Consider the following 13140-nt stretch of genomic DNA (forward strand, 5'->3'; position numbering starts at 1 on the left):
CACAAGCGATGGGCTTTCTGTAAAAAGCAGATCAGATGGTTTTGGTCACGCACGACTTTTCAATTAAATAGATTTCTCCAATTTGGAAGTTTGACATTTTATTTGTACTTTATTTCAATTATAACTTGTCTTTGTATTTTTTAAATAAAATTCGCTGAACAGTTCTTCTTGTGCAGCAGGGAAATTTAAACGAGTTCAGAAACTGATATAATTAGGGGTGTTCAAACGGTTCGGTTTAATCGGTTTTTGACCGAACCAAATTAGTTCGGTTTAAATGGTTCGGTTATTTTGGTTTATTGGATCGGTTTGAAAAATTTCAAAACTGAAATAACTGAACCGACCGAACTTTCATATAATATGAATTTGATCGGAACCACCCCGGTTTATTTTTTAATACTCCGGTTTATTTCTTAATCAATTGCTTTAAATACTTGGTTTATTTCTAAATATCTTAGTTTATTTCTTAATACTCCGATTTATTTCTTAATATACTTTGGTTTATTATAAATCAATTGTTTTAAATGAACAAAAAATAATATATTTCGGTTTGAACCGAACAAACCGAAATAAAACTTCGGTTCGGTTCAGTTGCAATTCTAATTCGGTTCGGTTCTATTTTTAAAACTGAATTATAACTTTGGTATGCCAAGTTCGATTCGGTTTCAACCGAACCGAACTGATGAACACCCCTAGTCCCTAGATATAATAGACCATTTATTTTATTTAGCTGTACAATGGTATAATGTATTGCGAGATGAATCTTTCATTACTAGTATCGTACACGTGCATTTCAACAAAAAAATATTATAAAAGAAAAAATATATATATAGAGAGAGAGTGAGAGAGAGAGAGAAAGATGGGCTATGGTGCATTGCAATGCATGGAGGGGTTTGTGCATTGGACCATAAAATTCAAAATCCAAATGACCGATCCAAACCGTTCATCTTGTTCTCCATATTAATATGTGCTTGGAGACCAAATTTTACATTTTTCTGAATTTTTTTTTACTATTTATTAAGTATTTTACAAAATTGTTGATCCAACGGTGGCTTAACAAAACAGTAAAATCAGCAGCCACCGTTGGATCAACAATTTTGTAAAATACTTAATAAATAGTAAAAAAATTCAGAAAAATGTAAAATTTTGTCTCCAAGCACATATTAATATGGAGAACAAGATGAACGGTTTGGATCGGCCATTTGAATTTTGAATTTTAGATTTATGATCCAATGAACAAACCCCTCCATGCATTGCAATGCACCATAGCCCATCTCTCTCTCTCTCTCTCTCTCTCTCTCTCTATATATATATATATATATATATATATTATAGACCATTTATTTTATTTAGTTGTACAATGGTATAATGTCTTGCGAGATGAATCTTTCATTACTAGTATCGTACATGTGCATTGCAACAAAAACATATTATAAAAGGAAAAAAAAACTCATACAAAATAACATAATTTTATAAAAAAAAATTAGAATAAATGACAAATAACATTTTTTAAATGACATATTAAATGGCATCTACACAAATAATATTTTTTAAAAGACATTTTTTTTTTAATCTTTTTGACATATTTTTATAAAAAAAATCTCAAACAATGGCATATAACATTACCTAAATGATATAAAAAAAAATAGAAAGAAATGAAGACATAACCAGTCAATTATTAATCACATTTAAAAACTTCTTAAGTGACATTTAAAAAATAGAAAGAAATTATGACCAATCAGAAAGATGATACAATTTGATATGATGATTATGTGTCTAAATAAATCTAGACTTTTGTACGTAACTAGAATATTTGATCGGAGGATCCATTGCAGTGACTGTATGGAAGTTGTGGATGTATATGTAAAATTGTGCTATAATCTGAATTTTGTGTTCTAAAAAATATCTGAATTTTATAGAATAAGAAATGTGTCCGACTACGCTACTTTTATAAGTATTTCAGCAATTATGATTGTAAATCATATATATATTTTCAATTGTTGGACATGATCTTCATATTTATACATACTTGGAGATCAATTTTTTTTTTTATTTCTTGATTTTCTTTAGATAGGTAGAAAATCAATTTTTTCATGGTACATTATTTTTTGAAAATTAATGATTTTCTACATATCTAAAAAAATAGTAAATAATTTAAAAAAATTGTAAAATTTGGTTTCCAAACACATTTAATATAGAGACCATATTGAACGGTTCGAAATCAACTGTTTGAACTTTGAAAACAGATATATAACTTGTAAGCATAAGTTGCTAAAATACATATATAAATATCATAGCCGAACTCATAGAAATTATGTAATTGTTGTTTGTGTTTTGTTCGGTTCATCGGTTGTAATAAAAAGGGTAAATTTCGCTGGAGGTCACTAAACTTTGTTATTTGTCACGAATTGGTCACTCAACTTTGATTTGTCCCTTTTGAGTCACTCAACTTTGTTATTTGTCCCAATCAAGTCACTCAACGTTTTCCATCCAAATTTTTAACGGAATATTCCTATTCCGTCCAAAAAATTAACGGAATATACCCATTCCATCCAAAATTTTAACGGAATTAGCATATTCCATCCAAAAAACTAACGGAATTAGCATATTCCGTTAAAAATTTGGATGGAAAACGTTGAGTGACTTGATTGGAACAAATAACAAAATTGAGTGACTCAAAAGGGACAAATCAAAGTTGAGTGACCAATTCGTGACAAATAACAAAGTTTAGTGACCTCCAGCGAAATTTACCCTAATAAAAACAATAGTTGATACAGTACGGGGCACTAAGAAATTGTATGAGTACCGGTTGTTGTATATTTTTTTGTTTTGTGAATTTGTTGTAGATACTATGTAAATTCTTTTGGCTTCCTTCACAAAAGCAACGTTGTTGCGGCCCTTTTATTAGAAAAATAAATAAATGGAAAGTTTCACCAACTGCTACAATATTTGTACATCACTCTTTTGTCTCCATGAATTTAATTCATGAAGCGTTGCATGCAAAACAATTTAAAAAGAAACACAATTATGTTTTTGTTTACTAAAAAGTTCTGAACAAAGCATAATTTAAAAATGTAGTGTACAATTAAATTAAAAACGTGTTTTAGATGTGTATTAAAAATATGAGTTAAAATTTGAGTGAGCAAAAAAATTACTATCGGATATGCCATTGCCAATTAATTAAAAAATATTATAAGATTCTCAATACACATCTTAAAAGTACCTAATTCCTATGAAACAGGAAGCGGTTTAATGTACATCAGAACAAATTGTGAATTTCAGTATAGTCACTTAGGGCGTGTTCGGCAGACGGACGGGAATAGGAATAGGAATGAGATTGCAAAATTTTTGAACTAAATTTTATTGTTCACGTGGGAAAAAAAAATTCAGTCTGACTGAATTTTTTTTCCCACGTGAACAATAAAATCCGAACACGCCCTTAATATGCATCAAGATTCATGCAGATAGGACGACTCGAATTCAGATCCTCCTCAGTACCGTAATAGAGAATCTTTTAGAATAATTGGATTCGAATTCATATCCTCGGTACCGTAATAGAGAATCTTTTAGAATTATTGGATCTGGACTGTTCTTTTTAACTTGGCACGAATCACAAATCACAACAGTACTACCCCTGCCCTAGTCCAAATCTCAAAGCGGCTTAAAGTTAATCTCAAACTGTAAAGTGAAGAGAATCTTTTACAATATTATAAAATTAGAGAGAATACTTGTCGGAATATCTCCACCTTGATATCTCCCAATATTATAAAATTAGAGAGAATACTTGTCGGAACATCTCCACCTTGATATCTCCCACAATCCCACCCCTTAAAATAAAAAAATAAAAAAAACAATCCTATTTACAATCCCCCATTCTTGCAAAAGCCAACAGAGGTACAGGCATTCACCCGAAATTTTTATTAATAGGAAATTAATTAAATAAATATCAATAATAAAGAACGAAATTGAGTTTTTTCGAGATATAAGAAAAACGTGATAGTTTCTAAATATTATAGACTATTATGATTAAATTAGCCTCAAATTAATTACCTTTCCTTCTAACTGAACCACGTAGAGAGAAAGAAAAAAAAAAAAAAAAAACGTGATACCCTATCACGGTCAGAGGTGCGCTGTACAAAAAAACTAGTTTGAGGCTAAGGTCATAGGTAAAATTAATTTGTTTATGGCTGTATTAAAGTCAATTAGTTTATAAAGTCAAGTTTATGGCCAGAGGTGCGCTGTACAAAAAAAGTCCTCTGGATGTTGTTGACCTATGACAAAAAAGACAGCCCATAAACTAATGCAAAGACCTTTTTTTGTTTACCTCTTGCTGTGATCGAGTATTACGGCCTGATTTTCAACACGTTTCAGTTAGAAGGAAGAGTAAGGTAAATGTTCAGTTAGAAGGAAGAGTAAGCTAATTTGATCGTGATAGTTTATAACTTTCTCATATTTTTTTTATATATCGAAAAAACTCAATTTCGTTCTCCATTATATTTATTTAATTAATTTCTTTTTAATAAAAATTTCGGAGCATTCACAGCCATCCACAAGCTGACTCCCAGGTGCGCCATTCCATTTTCAACACGTTTGGCTACCTAATTATTCACTGTGTCGTCACATTAAAATACCAAACTTCATTCTCCTACTTGTTCACACCTCATTTATGATCTTACTGATTGCGTGCCCGACCATACTTTTCTTGTGGTGAAAATGATGCAAAAATTAATTTATTATATCATCCCCTTGATATGTAAATTTGGAGAAAATGTATTTTTTTCGACTGATTATCCATCAAAAAGTCGTAAAATTCAACTATTAGAAAATTTAAGTTATTTAATGTAAAGCTATACGCACATTTAAATTGACCTAACTATGACACACGCCCTATTCAAATAATAACAAACACATCAACAATATAATTATTTTAGTTTGAATGTACCTTAGGTTTATCCTTCTGAATATTTTCTCGTCTACTACAAAATTTTCCACATTACATCTAACTATTTCCTTGTCAACTACAAACTTATCAAAAATGAATCTTTCTAACTCTACTTATACCTAACAAAGGCTATTGAACAGTAGCAAGAGAAGCATCAACTGCTTTGCTACTCGAAATAACTTCCTCAATAGTTTTGTTGATACAGCAATTTCTGGCCTGGAAAATAAAATTTAAAAAGAGAGCAAATAAATATAGGAGTAATTGTACACCCCTTAAAGCAAGAAATCTATTGACCACATAAAGCAAGAAAGACTTGTCCCCTCTTTGTTTAAAATAATTTCCAAGCAACCCCTCGATGCCCATATGTGAGAGAGAGCTTGTGCAAAGGATACTTGGAAAACTTCTCTCAATGTATAGCATTACAAAAGAAGCTACACTGACAACCTTAACACATCCCTCATCTACCCTACTTAAACACATCATATTTTGCTCATTTTATAAAACAATTCCCATTATAAACTCCTCACTTGTTCATTGAAACACAGGTGTAGCATATGTGATATTATAAGAAAGAAATGTTGGAAACAAAATAAGATGAGAATTACCAACCTTAATTCCAATGGCTAGAGCTGTCCTGACATTAACCAGTTCTCCAAGCCTAAGAGAACTTCCTTTATTATCTTTTAATGCTAGCACAGGCACATTTCTCGAGGCAGAAATCACTGGTATATGCTTTGTCAGCCATTTAGGGTTACAATCGGTAGCTAAAAGCACAGCCTACATAGTTATAGTGTATTATAACCTTTTTATTCTACAACTCTATCCTTCTTATGAAAAGATTTAGGTTATTGCAATACCTCAAAGTATCACGCATAAACCTTGCAACATGAGTTAAACCTTATACAGACAAAACCCCTTAAAAATAACGGAAACATCACAGGTACCCATGCTGCACATTCTAAAATAAATATCTGAATAGTAGTCCTTTGATTGTACTTTGGATGATAGAATGTTAAATGATATCTCCCATGCTATAGGGGTGTCGAAGGGACTGATTTCTCAGCTGTGTCTCTGTGTATGACTTTAATGATAACAGCTGTGAAGACAGATTATCTTTTACTCATATCACACATAGTGTTGCTAGTTTCCAACCAATGTGGCACAGACAAAAAAGGGAATAAAAGCTCGAGCGCAAAAAACAAATATAAAATTAAATTAAATAACCTGAAGTGTCACAGGAGATTTACGTGGAACTCTTGTGGTCTTGTCATCCTCTTTTGAATTTGCATTTGAATCAGGTAGAGGCATTCTCTCAAGCACACGTGTCACATCATTTACACCAATTGCAAATTGCAACTACACCATTAGACAACATTTTGGTTAATATAAATCACCAAAGTTCCTTTATCCTTCAATTTGCAATGGAAATCATTATTTGAACAAATCAAGAAAGCTAAACCATAAATAACGTAATCATGCATACCCAATTTGTGGATATCTTAGCAGCCCACTGATTGTTACTCCATTGGTACAAAGTGGCTTACTAATAAGGTAGACTACCTTAGTACATATCTTAATTCTGTTAAGAACTAATTAATCCAATTTCACAAAAATAACTAGTACACATTTAAACAATTACATTTATTCATTCTCAGTGCTGACAATGCATTTCACCTCAATCATACCAAGGAAACAAAATGAGGAACTGAAAGAAAGGCACTACAGGTCTTAGCAATCCACTGCTTGTTCCTCCAATGATACCAAGAGGGGCTTACTAATAAGGTAGATTACCTTAGTCCATATCTTATCAGGCACTTGTCCTTTCGAAGCCTTGGCCAACTCCACGCTCCTACATGGCAATAGAAGATTTTGTCATACCTTAACAACTTTGTAACCAACACATTACTAGTGGGGTGGGTATAGCAAAATAAACATAAATGGTATGATATTGCCATCCTGTGGGATAAGTCCTAGTTTAGTCCTATCACTGCGTCAATTTCTATAGACAGGGCCTCAATATTGCCCCATTTAGTTGACGAAACCTTACTGTAATCGACTCCCAATTATCTTAAAAAATTAAAAATAACAGTAGAAATTGAGGGAAAATGATAGTTAATTGAACTTTACCTCTGTAATTTACCCAAGAGGAAATCAAGTCGGTCTTCTTCATAGCAGCTTGAGCTATCTCTGCTTAAAGTGTACAAATTGACCACTGATCATATGTTTAAAATTATAATTTAACTAAAATAGCTGAAAGTTCAGAAAAAAGTACCAAATCAGTACACTTGTTAACAAACGCACCAGTTCAAATGAGCATTAAGCACTATTGTAATTTTTTTCAGTTGGCAGTCACCTTTTTGTATTATGGTTGTTCCGAGGAATTAAAGCTTCCTTGTACTGGTACTCAGCACAAGGAATTTCTGAAAAAACAAATGAACAGAAATATTTGTATACCTTTCTTGAGGTGCTTTAATGGACTTGATTGACTTGGTGTTCTCCTTCTTTCTCTTCTTTGCCATTGTTACTAAAGCACCTTCCTGAAAACTGTAACAAGTCACAACTACTAAATTTCACTTTGGACAGTGTAAAAGTTAACAAACCATGTACTAGCAACAGTATGATACCACAGTAATTCCTTGTTTCCTTCCAAAATCTCAAAATGTGAAATCCTCGGAAAGATAAGTATCAGAGACACTGACACCAAAGTGCAAGCTGTATAGATGAGGTTATTATTTTATAACTTAATCAGCCCAATGGGACTACAAGTTCAACAAACAAGCTTGATGCAAGAAAGAGAAGGCTCTGAAGGGGAATTCACCTCAAGCACCAAAGTGGGCACGAGGCAGAGGGGCTGAGAGAAACTCACGAGCCACAGAGAGAGAGCCCCACCGCGGAGAACCACCACGACACGTCGAAAGCCGAATCGGAATTGGAGGTCAGACAGAGAGCGGCACCACACCGTTAGATCAGGTTGAGAGAGTGAGGTGAGCGCCGGAACCCGTCGAACGAGGCAAGGAACCAAAATAGACGGAAGGGAGACTAGGTCTCGCCGTTTTTTTTATTTTTTATTTTATTTTTGCCAACAAAACCTCCTCGCCAAAAAAAAAAAAATATTCTTCTACAAACAGTGTCAATGATCGATCCATATCATATACGATAAGATGGATACGTATAACATTTTTTTTTAACTTATTAGATGTGGATAAAAAAAAAATTGTTATCCAAACATATGAAAATACGGATAAAATCTATTTCGTATCTGTTATCCAATCGGATACATACATACATACATACATACATACATTAATAAGTATTGAAAAAAAATACTTTAATTGATTTTCTTACACTTAGCATGATTAGAACTTTTTTTCCAACAAAATACTATATATGTGTGAAATAAATGTATATGTTTTAATGTTCTATTTAATAAATAATAAAATAATTATTATATTAATATTATCAATTATTTATCCGCTACTATTCCGTTATTCGACAACCATAATAAACAAGGATAGAGTACATATAAGATATAAGATAATGTGTGGCAGGTAAAAGTAAAATAAAGATAAAAAAAAGTTTGTAACTGATACGGATATTAAAATACTTTCACTTGATCCTTACTGTAGACACCCTATCTACGGAGAAATTATTTCTCAATTATTTTTAAACTATTTTTATCCTTACGATTCATTCTGATTTCAATTTATAAGATCTGTTGCATATTTTAATGTATATGATACTTTGTAATTTATTTGTTTCATCCCTAAAATTGATACTTAAAAACAATTGCAAATTATGATAAATATTTTTAAAAATATTATTAATTTAGTAAGAATTTTAATTAATAATTACTTTATATATTCTTATAATTACAAATATAATTTGTAACGCCACAACATTTAGATAATGGACTAATTTAATTCAATTAAATTAATTAAGAGGCCAAGTAAGATTTAATTAAAAACCTAACCCAATAATCTAAGTCCAACTCTCTAATTAATTTGCTAAATCTAACCTAACTCCTACTTAAACCCCCCCCCCCCCCCAAACAGGAGTGCAGAATTTTTAATTTAATCTTGCTTGGACCTCTTAATTAATTTAATGTTGTTCTTATTAATTTAATTGAATTAAATTAGTCCATTACCTAAATGTCATAGCATTACATAATTATCACGTCAGAATCTGTAATATAAAATTATTGAAAATTTGAATCTAGACTCTAGTCTAGAGTCAAGACATAAATCCCTGCTTTCTTGTCCATCTGATTTTGTTTTCCTTTTATTTATTATGATCAGATGATTCGTATATGATGTTTCTTACTCTTTATTTAAAAAAGAGGTGTTTAATATGTTTAAAATGTAGTGAATTTCTTAAAAATGCAATGCTTTCATTATTCTTTTACATAAATTACATCATGAGTAGTTATATTGTTTATCATCATACACGTCTTTAAATTTTTTAAAAAGGATATTTGTTTGTGTCCAAATTTTTTTCATTGCAAGTTTGCAACCTTTTTTTACAAAAAAATAAAATAAATCTATTGTATTAAATATTTTTTTTGCCGGATCGAAGTCTGGAACAATTTGAGCTGAAAAAAAAAAAAACAATTAGTTTCGTGCAGGTTAGATTTAACAAAAATATGACTAGTTCGTGCTTTGAGCTCGCAAAGTCGCCAGCTTGATTCGAGTTCAGTTCGTATTTCAAAATTCAGTCGAGCGAGTTATATAACCATCCCTTTCTCTTCCATCACAAGTATTATTTTCCATAATATAGAGAACTTATTTTTGTTTTGGTGATAAATAAGAAAATTGAAGTTGGGATACTGTGATTCAAGAAGCAAATGATATATTTTACTTCATACTCATATTTTTGATTTAAAAATTCAAACAGTCGATTCAATTCGTTCAACATGATCTCCATATTGACTTGTGTCGGAAGACCAAAATTTTCATTATTTTTGAATATTTTTACTATTTTGTTAGAATTTTTGAAAGTCATTGTTTTTAATGGTTCATAATTTTATGAAAACCAATCATTTTCAAAAATAAAAAAAATCATAAAATGTAAAATTTAGCCTCCAAACACATTTTATTATGTAAATCATGTTGAACGACTCGAATTGATCTTTTAAACTTCATAAACGAAGATATAAGTGTATCACACCCCTTTACTTCATAAATCATAATAGCCCAACTCAACAAAATTATTCTAGACTAGTTACCTATTCGAAAGTATATTGTGAGTATATAATAGCAATACCCAAATATAAAAAATATTAATTTACACCAAGTAGTTTTTTTTTAACAAATTAAAGTGGGTATCCCCACCTGTTTCTTATAGAAACAAAATACCGCAGTTCATACAAAAGTCAATGAGGTAGTCCTCATTGTGCAAAATAATACCATACTGTCAAAGTTTCAGCAAAAAGGAAAGGAAATATTACAAAACAACTAGAGAGAAGTAGATTGAGTAATAACAGACATATACTAATAAAACTAAGCATCTTTTTGAAGCAGAGGTATAATCCATGTAAGAGTCATAGTAGCAGTAGAAGATGTGCTATGAGAGTTTGATTCAACCTTGTCTATCAGAAAGTCTGAGAGGTCCAGCTCCCCGTATCCATATTCTTCTTCCCCTATATCCTAAGTATTGCCCTCCTCTATGGTATTTGGTATCATAAGAGGAATCATACTGTCTATCTGGGTCAAATTACAAACATTCATTGACAAGATTAAGGTTAATTTAAAGTAAGTTTCATCATTCTTAATTTTTCACCAAAAGAAAGCTAAGGATATTATAGCAGAACCTATACTAGCTACTGATGGAATAGAATTTACACCAAGTAGTTCCTAAGTGATTATTGTAAAATCTAAAATTAAAAGCGTAAATCAGAAAGGAACCTGAACCGGTCTGAACCGGTCCGGTCTGGGTATTATTATTATCACCTTGCCTTGACATTTATGCTAACATGCTGCCTCTGCTCTACAATCAATCAATGATCTCCATGCTATTTCTCGAACGGCTTGAGGTGGAGTGCCAATAAAAGCGTCCGGGTTTTCAAATGGTAAAATCTTGATTGATTCTGGCACAGTAATTACGCGACTTCCACCTTCAATTTATAAGGCTTTGAAGGCAGAGTTCGTGGCACAGTTCTCTTCCTATCCTGCAGTCACAGGGTTTTCAATTTTGGATACATGTTTCAATCTAAGCAGCTATGATGAAGTGAGAGTCCCAACTCTGAAGCTTGAGCTTGAAGGCGAGGTAACAGTCAGCATTGATGTTTCGGGAATTTTGTACTTTGTCAAGAAGGATGGTTCTCAAGTGTGTTTAGCAATGGCCAGTTTATCTTATGAGGATCAGGTTGGCATAATAGGAAATTACCAACAGAAAAATCAGAGGGTTGTTTATGACACAGTTGGGTCTAGGCTTGGTTTTGCTAAGGAGCCTTGTAGTTATAGCTGAGGTAAAATGTAACATTTGCTGGTGTATATGGGGTAAGGAAGCAGAGATCCTCTACATTCTAAAACTCCTTTCTATAGTGTTACATGTAATTTTGATGACACTGTAATAAAAAAAAAATGATGCGGAGTTTACTATTCAATAATATAGCTATAAACTACAAATGATCCCAAAAAAAGGCCTTTTAAAAGCCTCTTGTCAATTGGTACAGGATGGCTGCAAATAACTTATTTGTTTTGTTTGTTCGAATTTCTCTTTGGTAGAAACTTGTGTTGATTTTTATGATTTCTGAGGAGAATATTCTTATTAAACTTTTTCTTCATATTTATTACAAGTCCTAAATCTATTTATACAACTTTTCTCCAAGTTACCGTTGGAGTCTTTTTCACCGTAAATGGATACGGTGTACAGTTACCGTTTATTATTTTGCACTAAAGGTTTATTTCCTATTTTGACCCTTTGATCTATGATGTGCGGCTGAGATCATTCCTCTTGATTTTCTTCTTTATTTTCAACACTCCCCCTCAAGCTAGAAGTGTATATATCATACAATCCTAGCTTGCTAGTGATATCTTCAAAATGTGTTGGATCCAACCCTTTGGTAAAAACATCCGCTAATTGATCTTTGCTTCTCACAAACGGTGTTTCGATTTCTTTGGCTTGGACCTTTTCTCTAATGAAATGACAATCCACTTCTATGTGCTTCGTTCTTTCATGAAATACCGGATTTGATGCAATATGTCGAGCGGAATTATTGTCGCAATACATCTTCATAGGTTGATCAAATTCAATACTCATGTCTCTAAGTAGTTGTTTGATCCATATTAATTCGCTTGCGGTGGATGCCATGGCTCGATACTCTGCCTCCGCGCTAGATCGAGCCACAACATTTTGTTTCTTGCTTTTCCATGTGACTAGATTCCCGCCTACAAATGTGCAAAAGCCGGTGGTGGATTTTCTATCAAAGCTACCGGCCCAATCTGCATCGGAATAGCCACATATTTCGTTAGAATTATTATTTTCCATTTTTATTCCTTTTCCGGGATTTCCTTTTAAATATCTTAATATTCTATGTACGGCCTCCAAATGAGGCGTTCTTGGTGAATGCATAAATTTGCTAATTTGACTTACGGAAAATGAAATATCCGGACGTGTTACCGTGAGATAAATTAATTTTCCTACAAGTCTTTGAAATTGGTTTATGTCTTCTAATGGTTCACCATCCTCGGTATTTAATTTGTATTTGGTATCAATTGGTGTAGAGACCGGTTTGCAACCTAGTTTACCGGTTTCCTTTAGCAAGTCTAAAGTATATTTTCATTGTGAAATGAAGAGACCTTTATCCGAAAAAGCCACTTCTATTCCTAAAAAATATTTTAAATATCCTAGATCTTTAATGTCAAATTTGTCTTTTAATTGGGATTGGATTTTTTTAATTTCCTCAAAATTATTTCCGGTGATTATCAAGTCATCTACATATACCAATACAAGGGTTATATTTTTTTCTTCGGTTTTGGTAAACAAGGAGTGGTCGGCACTACTAATCTTAAAATTGCACGAAATTAAATATGAGCTAAGTTTGCCATACCATGCCCGAGGAGATTGCTTCAATCCATAGATTGACTTATTTAACCTACAAACTATATTAGAATAATTTTTCATGTTATGGCCGGGTGGTAGTGTCATGTACACCTCCTCTTCAAGTGTTCCTTGAAGAAAAACATTTTTTACATCCATTTGGT

The 13140-nt window shown here is 32.2% G+C and overlaps 2 protein-coding genes across 5 annotated transcripts; one reads left to right on the forward strand and one right to left on the reverse strand.

Annotated features, from left to right (window-relative positions):
- Window positions 1-4887: 4887 nt before the first annotated feature.
- Window positions 4888-8016, reverse strand: LOC144565743 (Ribosomal protein L7Ae/L30e/S12e/Gadd45 family protein). 4 transcript variants are annotated; one of them, XM_078315565.1, is made up of 7 exons: window positions 7758-8016; window positions 7394-7476; window positions 7067-7135; window positions 6731-6788; window positions 6164-6295; window positions 5549-5716; window positions 4888-5155 (listed from the first exon to the last, which is right to left on the reverse strand). In XM_078315565.1, the coding sequence occupies exons 2-7, from the start codon at window positions 7456-7458 to the stop codon at window positions 5069-5071; spliced, it is 579 nt and encodes a 192-aa protein (XP_078171691.1). In that variant the 5' UTR covers window positions 7459-7476; window positions 7758-8016; the 3' UTR covers window positions 4888-5068. The 4 variants fall into 4 exon arrangements, with proteins under 4 accessions (XP_078171691.1, XP_078171690.1, XP_078171693.1 ...); XM_078315564.1 differs by having other exon boundaries at window positions 7394-7483; XM_078315567.1 differs by having other exon boundaries at window positions 7067-7126; window positions 7758-8015.
- A 2891-nt stretch (window positions 8017-10907) lies between these two features.
- LOC144565574 (aspartyl protease family protein At5g10770-like) lies at window positions 10908-11401 on the forward strand. The gene is made up of 2 exons (XM_078315363.1): window positions 10908-10967; window positions 11063-11401. The coding sequence occupies exons 1-2, from the start codon at window positions 10908-10910 to the stop codon at window positions 11399-11401; spliced, it is 399 nt and encodes a 132-aa protein (XP_078171489.1).
- Window positions 11402-13140: the final 1739 nt, after the last annotated feature.

This window comes from Carex rostrata, chromosome 14, assembly GCF_964058835.1.
Source record: "Carex rostrata chromosome 14, lpCarRost1.2, whole genome shotgun sequence".
Classification (NCBI taxonomy): domain Eukaryota; kingdom Viridiplantae; phylum Streptophyta; class Magnoliopsida; order Poales; family Cyperaceae; genus Carex; species Carex rostrata.

What these genes read in the sequence shown, in the direction of transcription:
- LOC144565743 (XM_078315565.1), bottom strand. Translation starts at nt 7,458, where the DNA reads ATGGCAAAGAAGAGAAAGAAGGAGAACACCAAGTCAATCAAGTCCATT. An exon ending in ATTAAAGCACCTCAAGAAAG is followed by an intron (nt 7,136 to 7,393) that starts GTATACAAATAT and finishes CAATTTGTACAC; the next exon opens with TTTAAGCAGAGATAGCTCAA. An exon ending in CTCTTGGGTAAATTACAGAG is followed by an intron (nt 6,789 to 7,066) that starts GTAAAGTTCAAT and finishes ATTGCCATGTAG; the next exon opens with GAGCGTGGAGTTGGCCAAGG.
- LOC144565574 (XM_078315363.1), top strand. Translation starts at nt 10,908, where the DNA reads ATGCTGCCTCTGCTCTACAATCAATCAATGATCTCCATGCTATTTCTC. An exon ending in TATTTCTCGAACGGCTTGAG is followed by an intron (nt 10,968 to 11,062) that starts GTGGAGTGCCAA and finishes TCAATTTATAAG; the next exon opens with GCTTTGAAGGCAGAGTTCGT.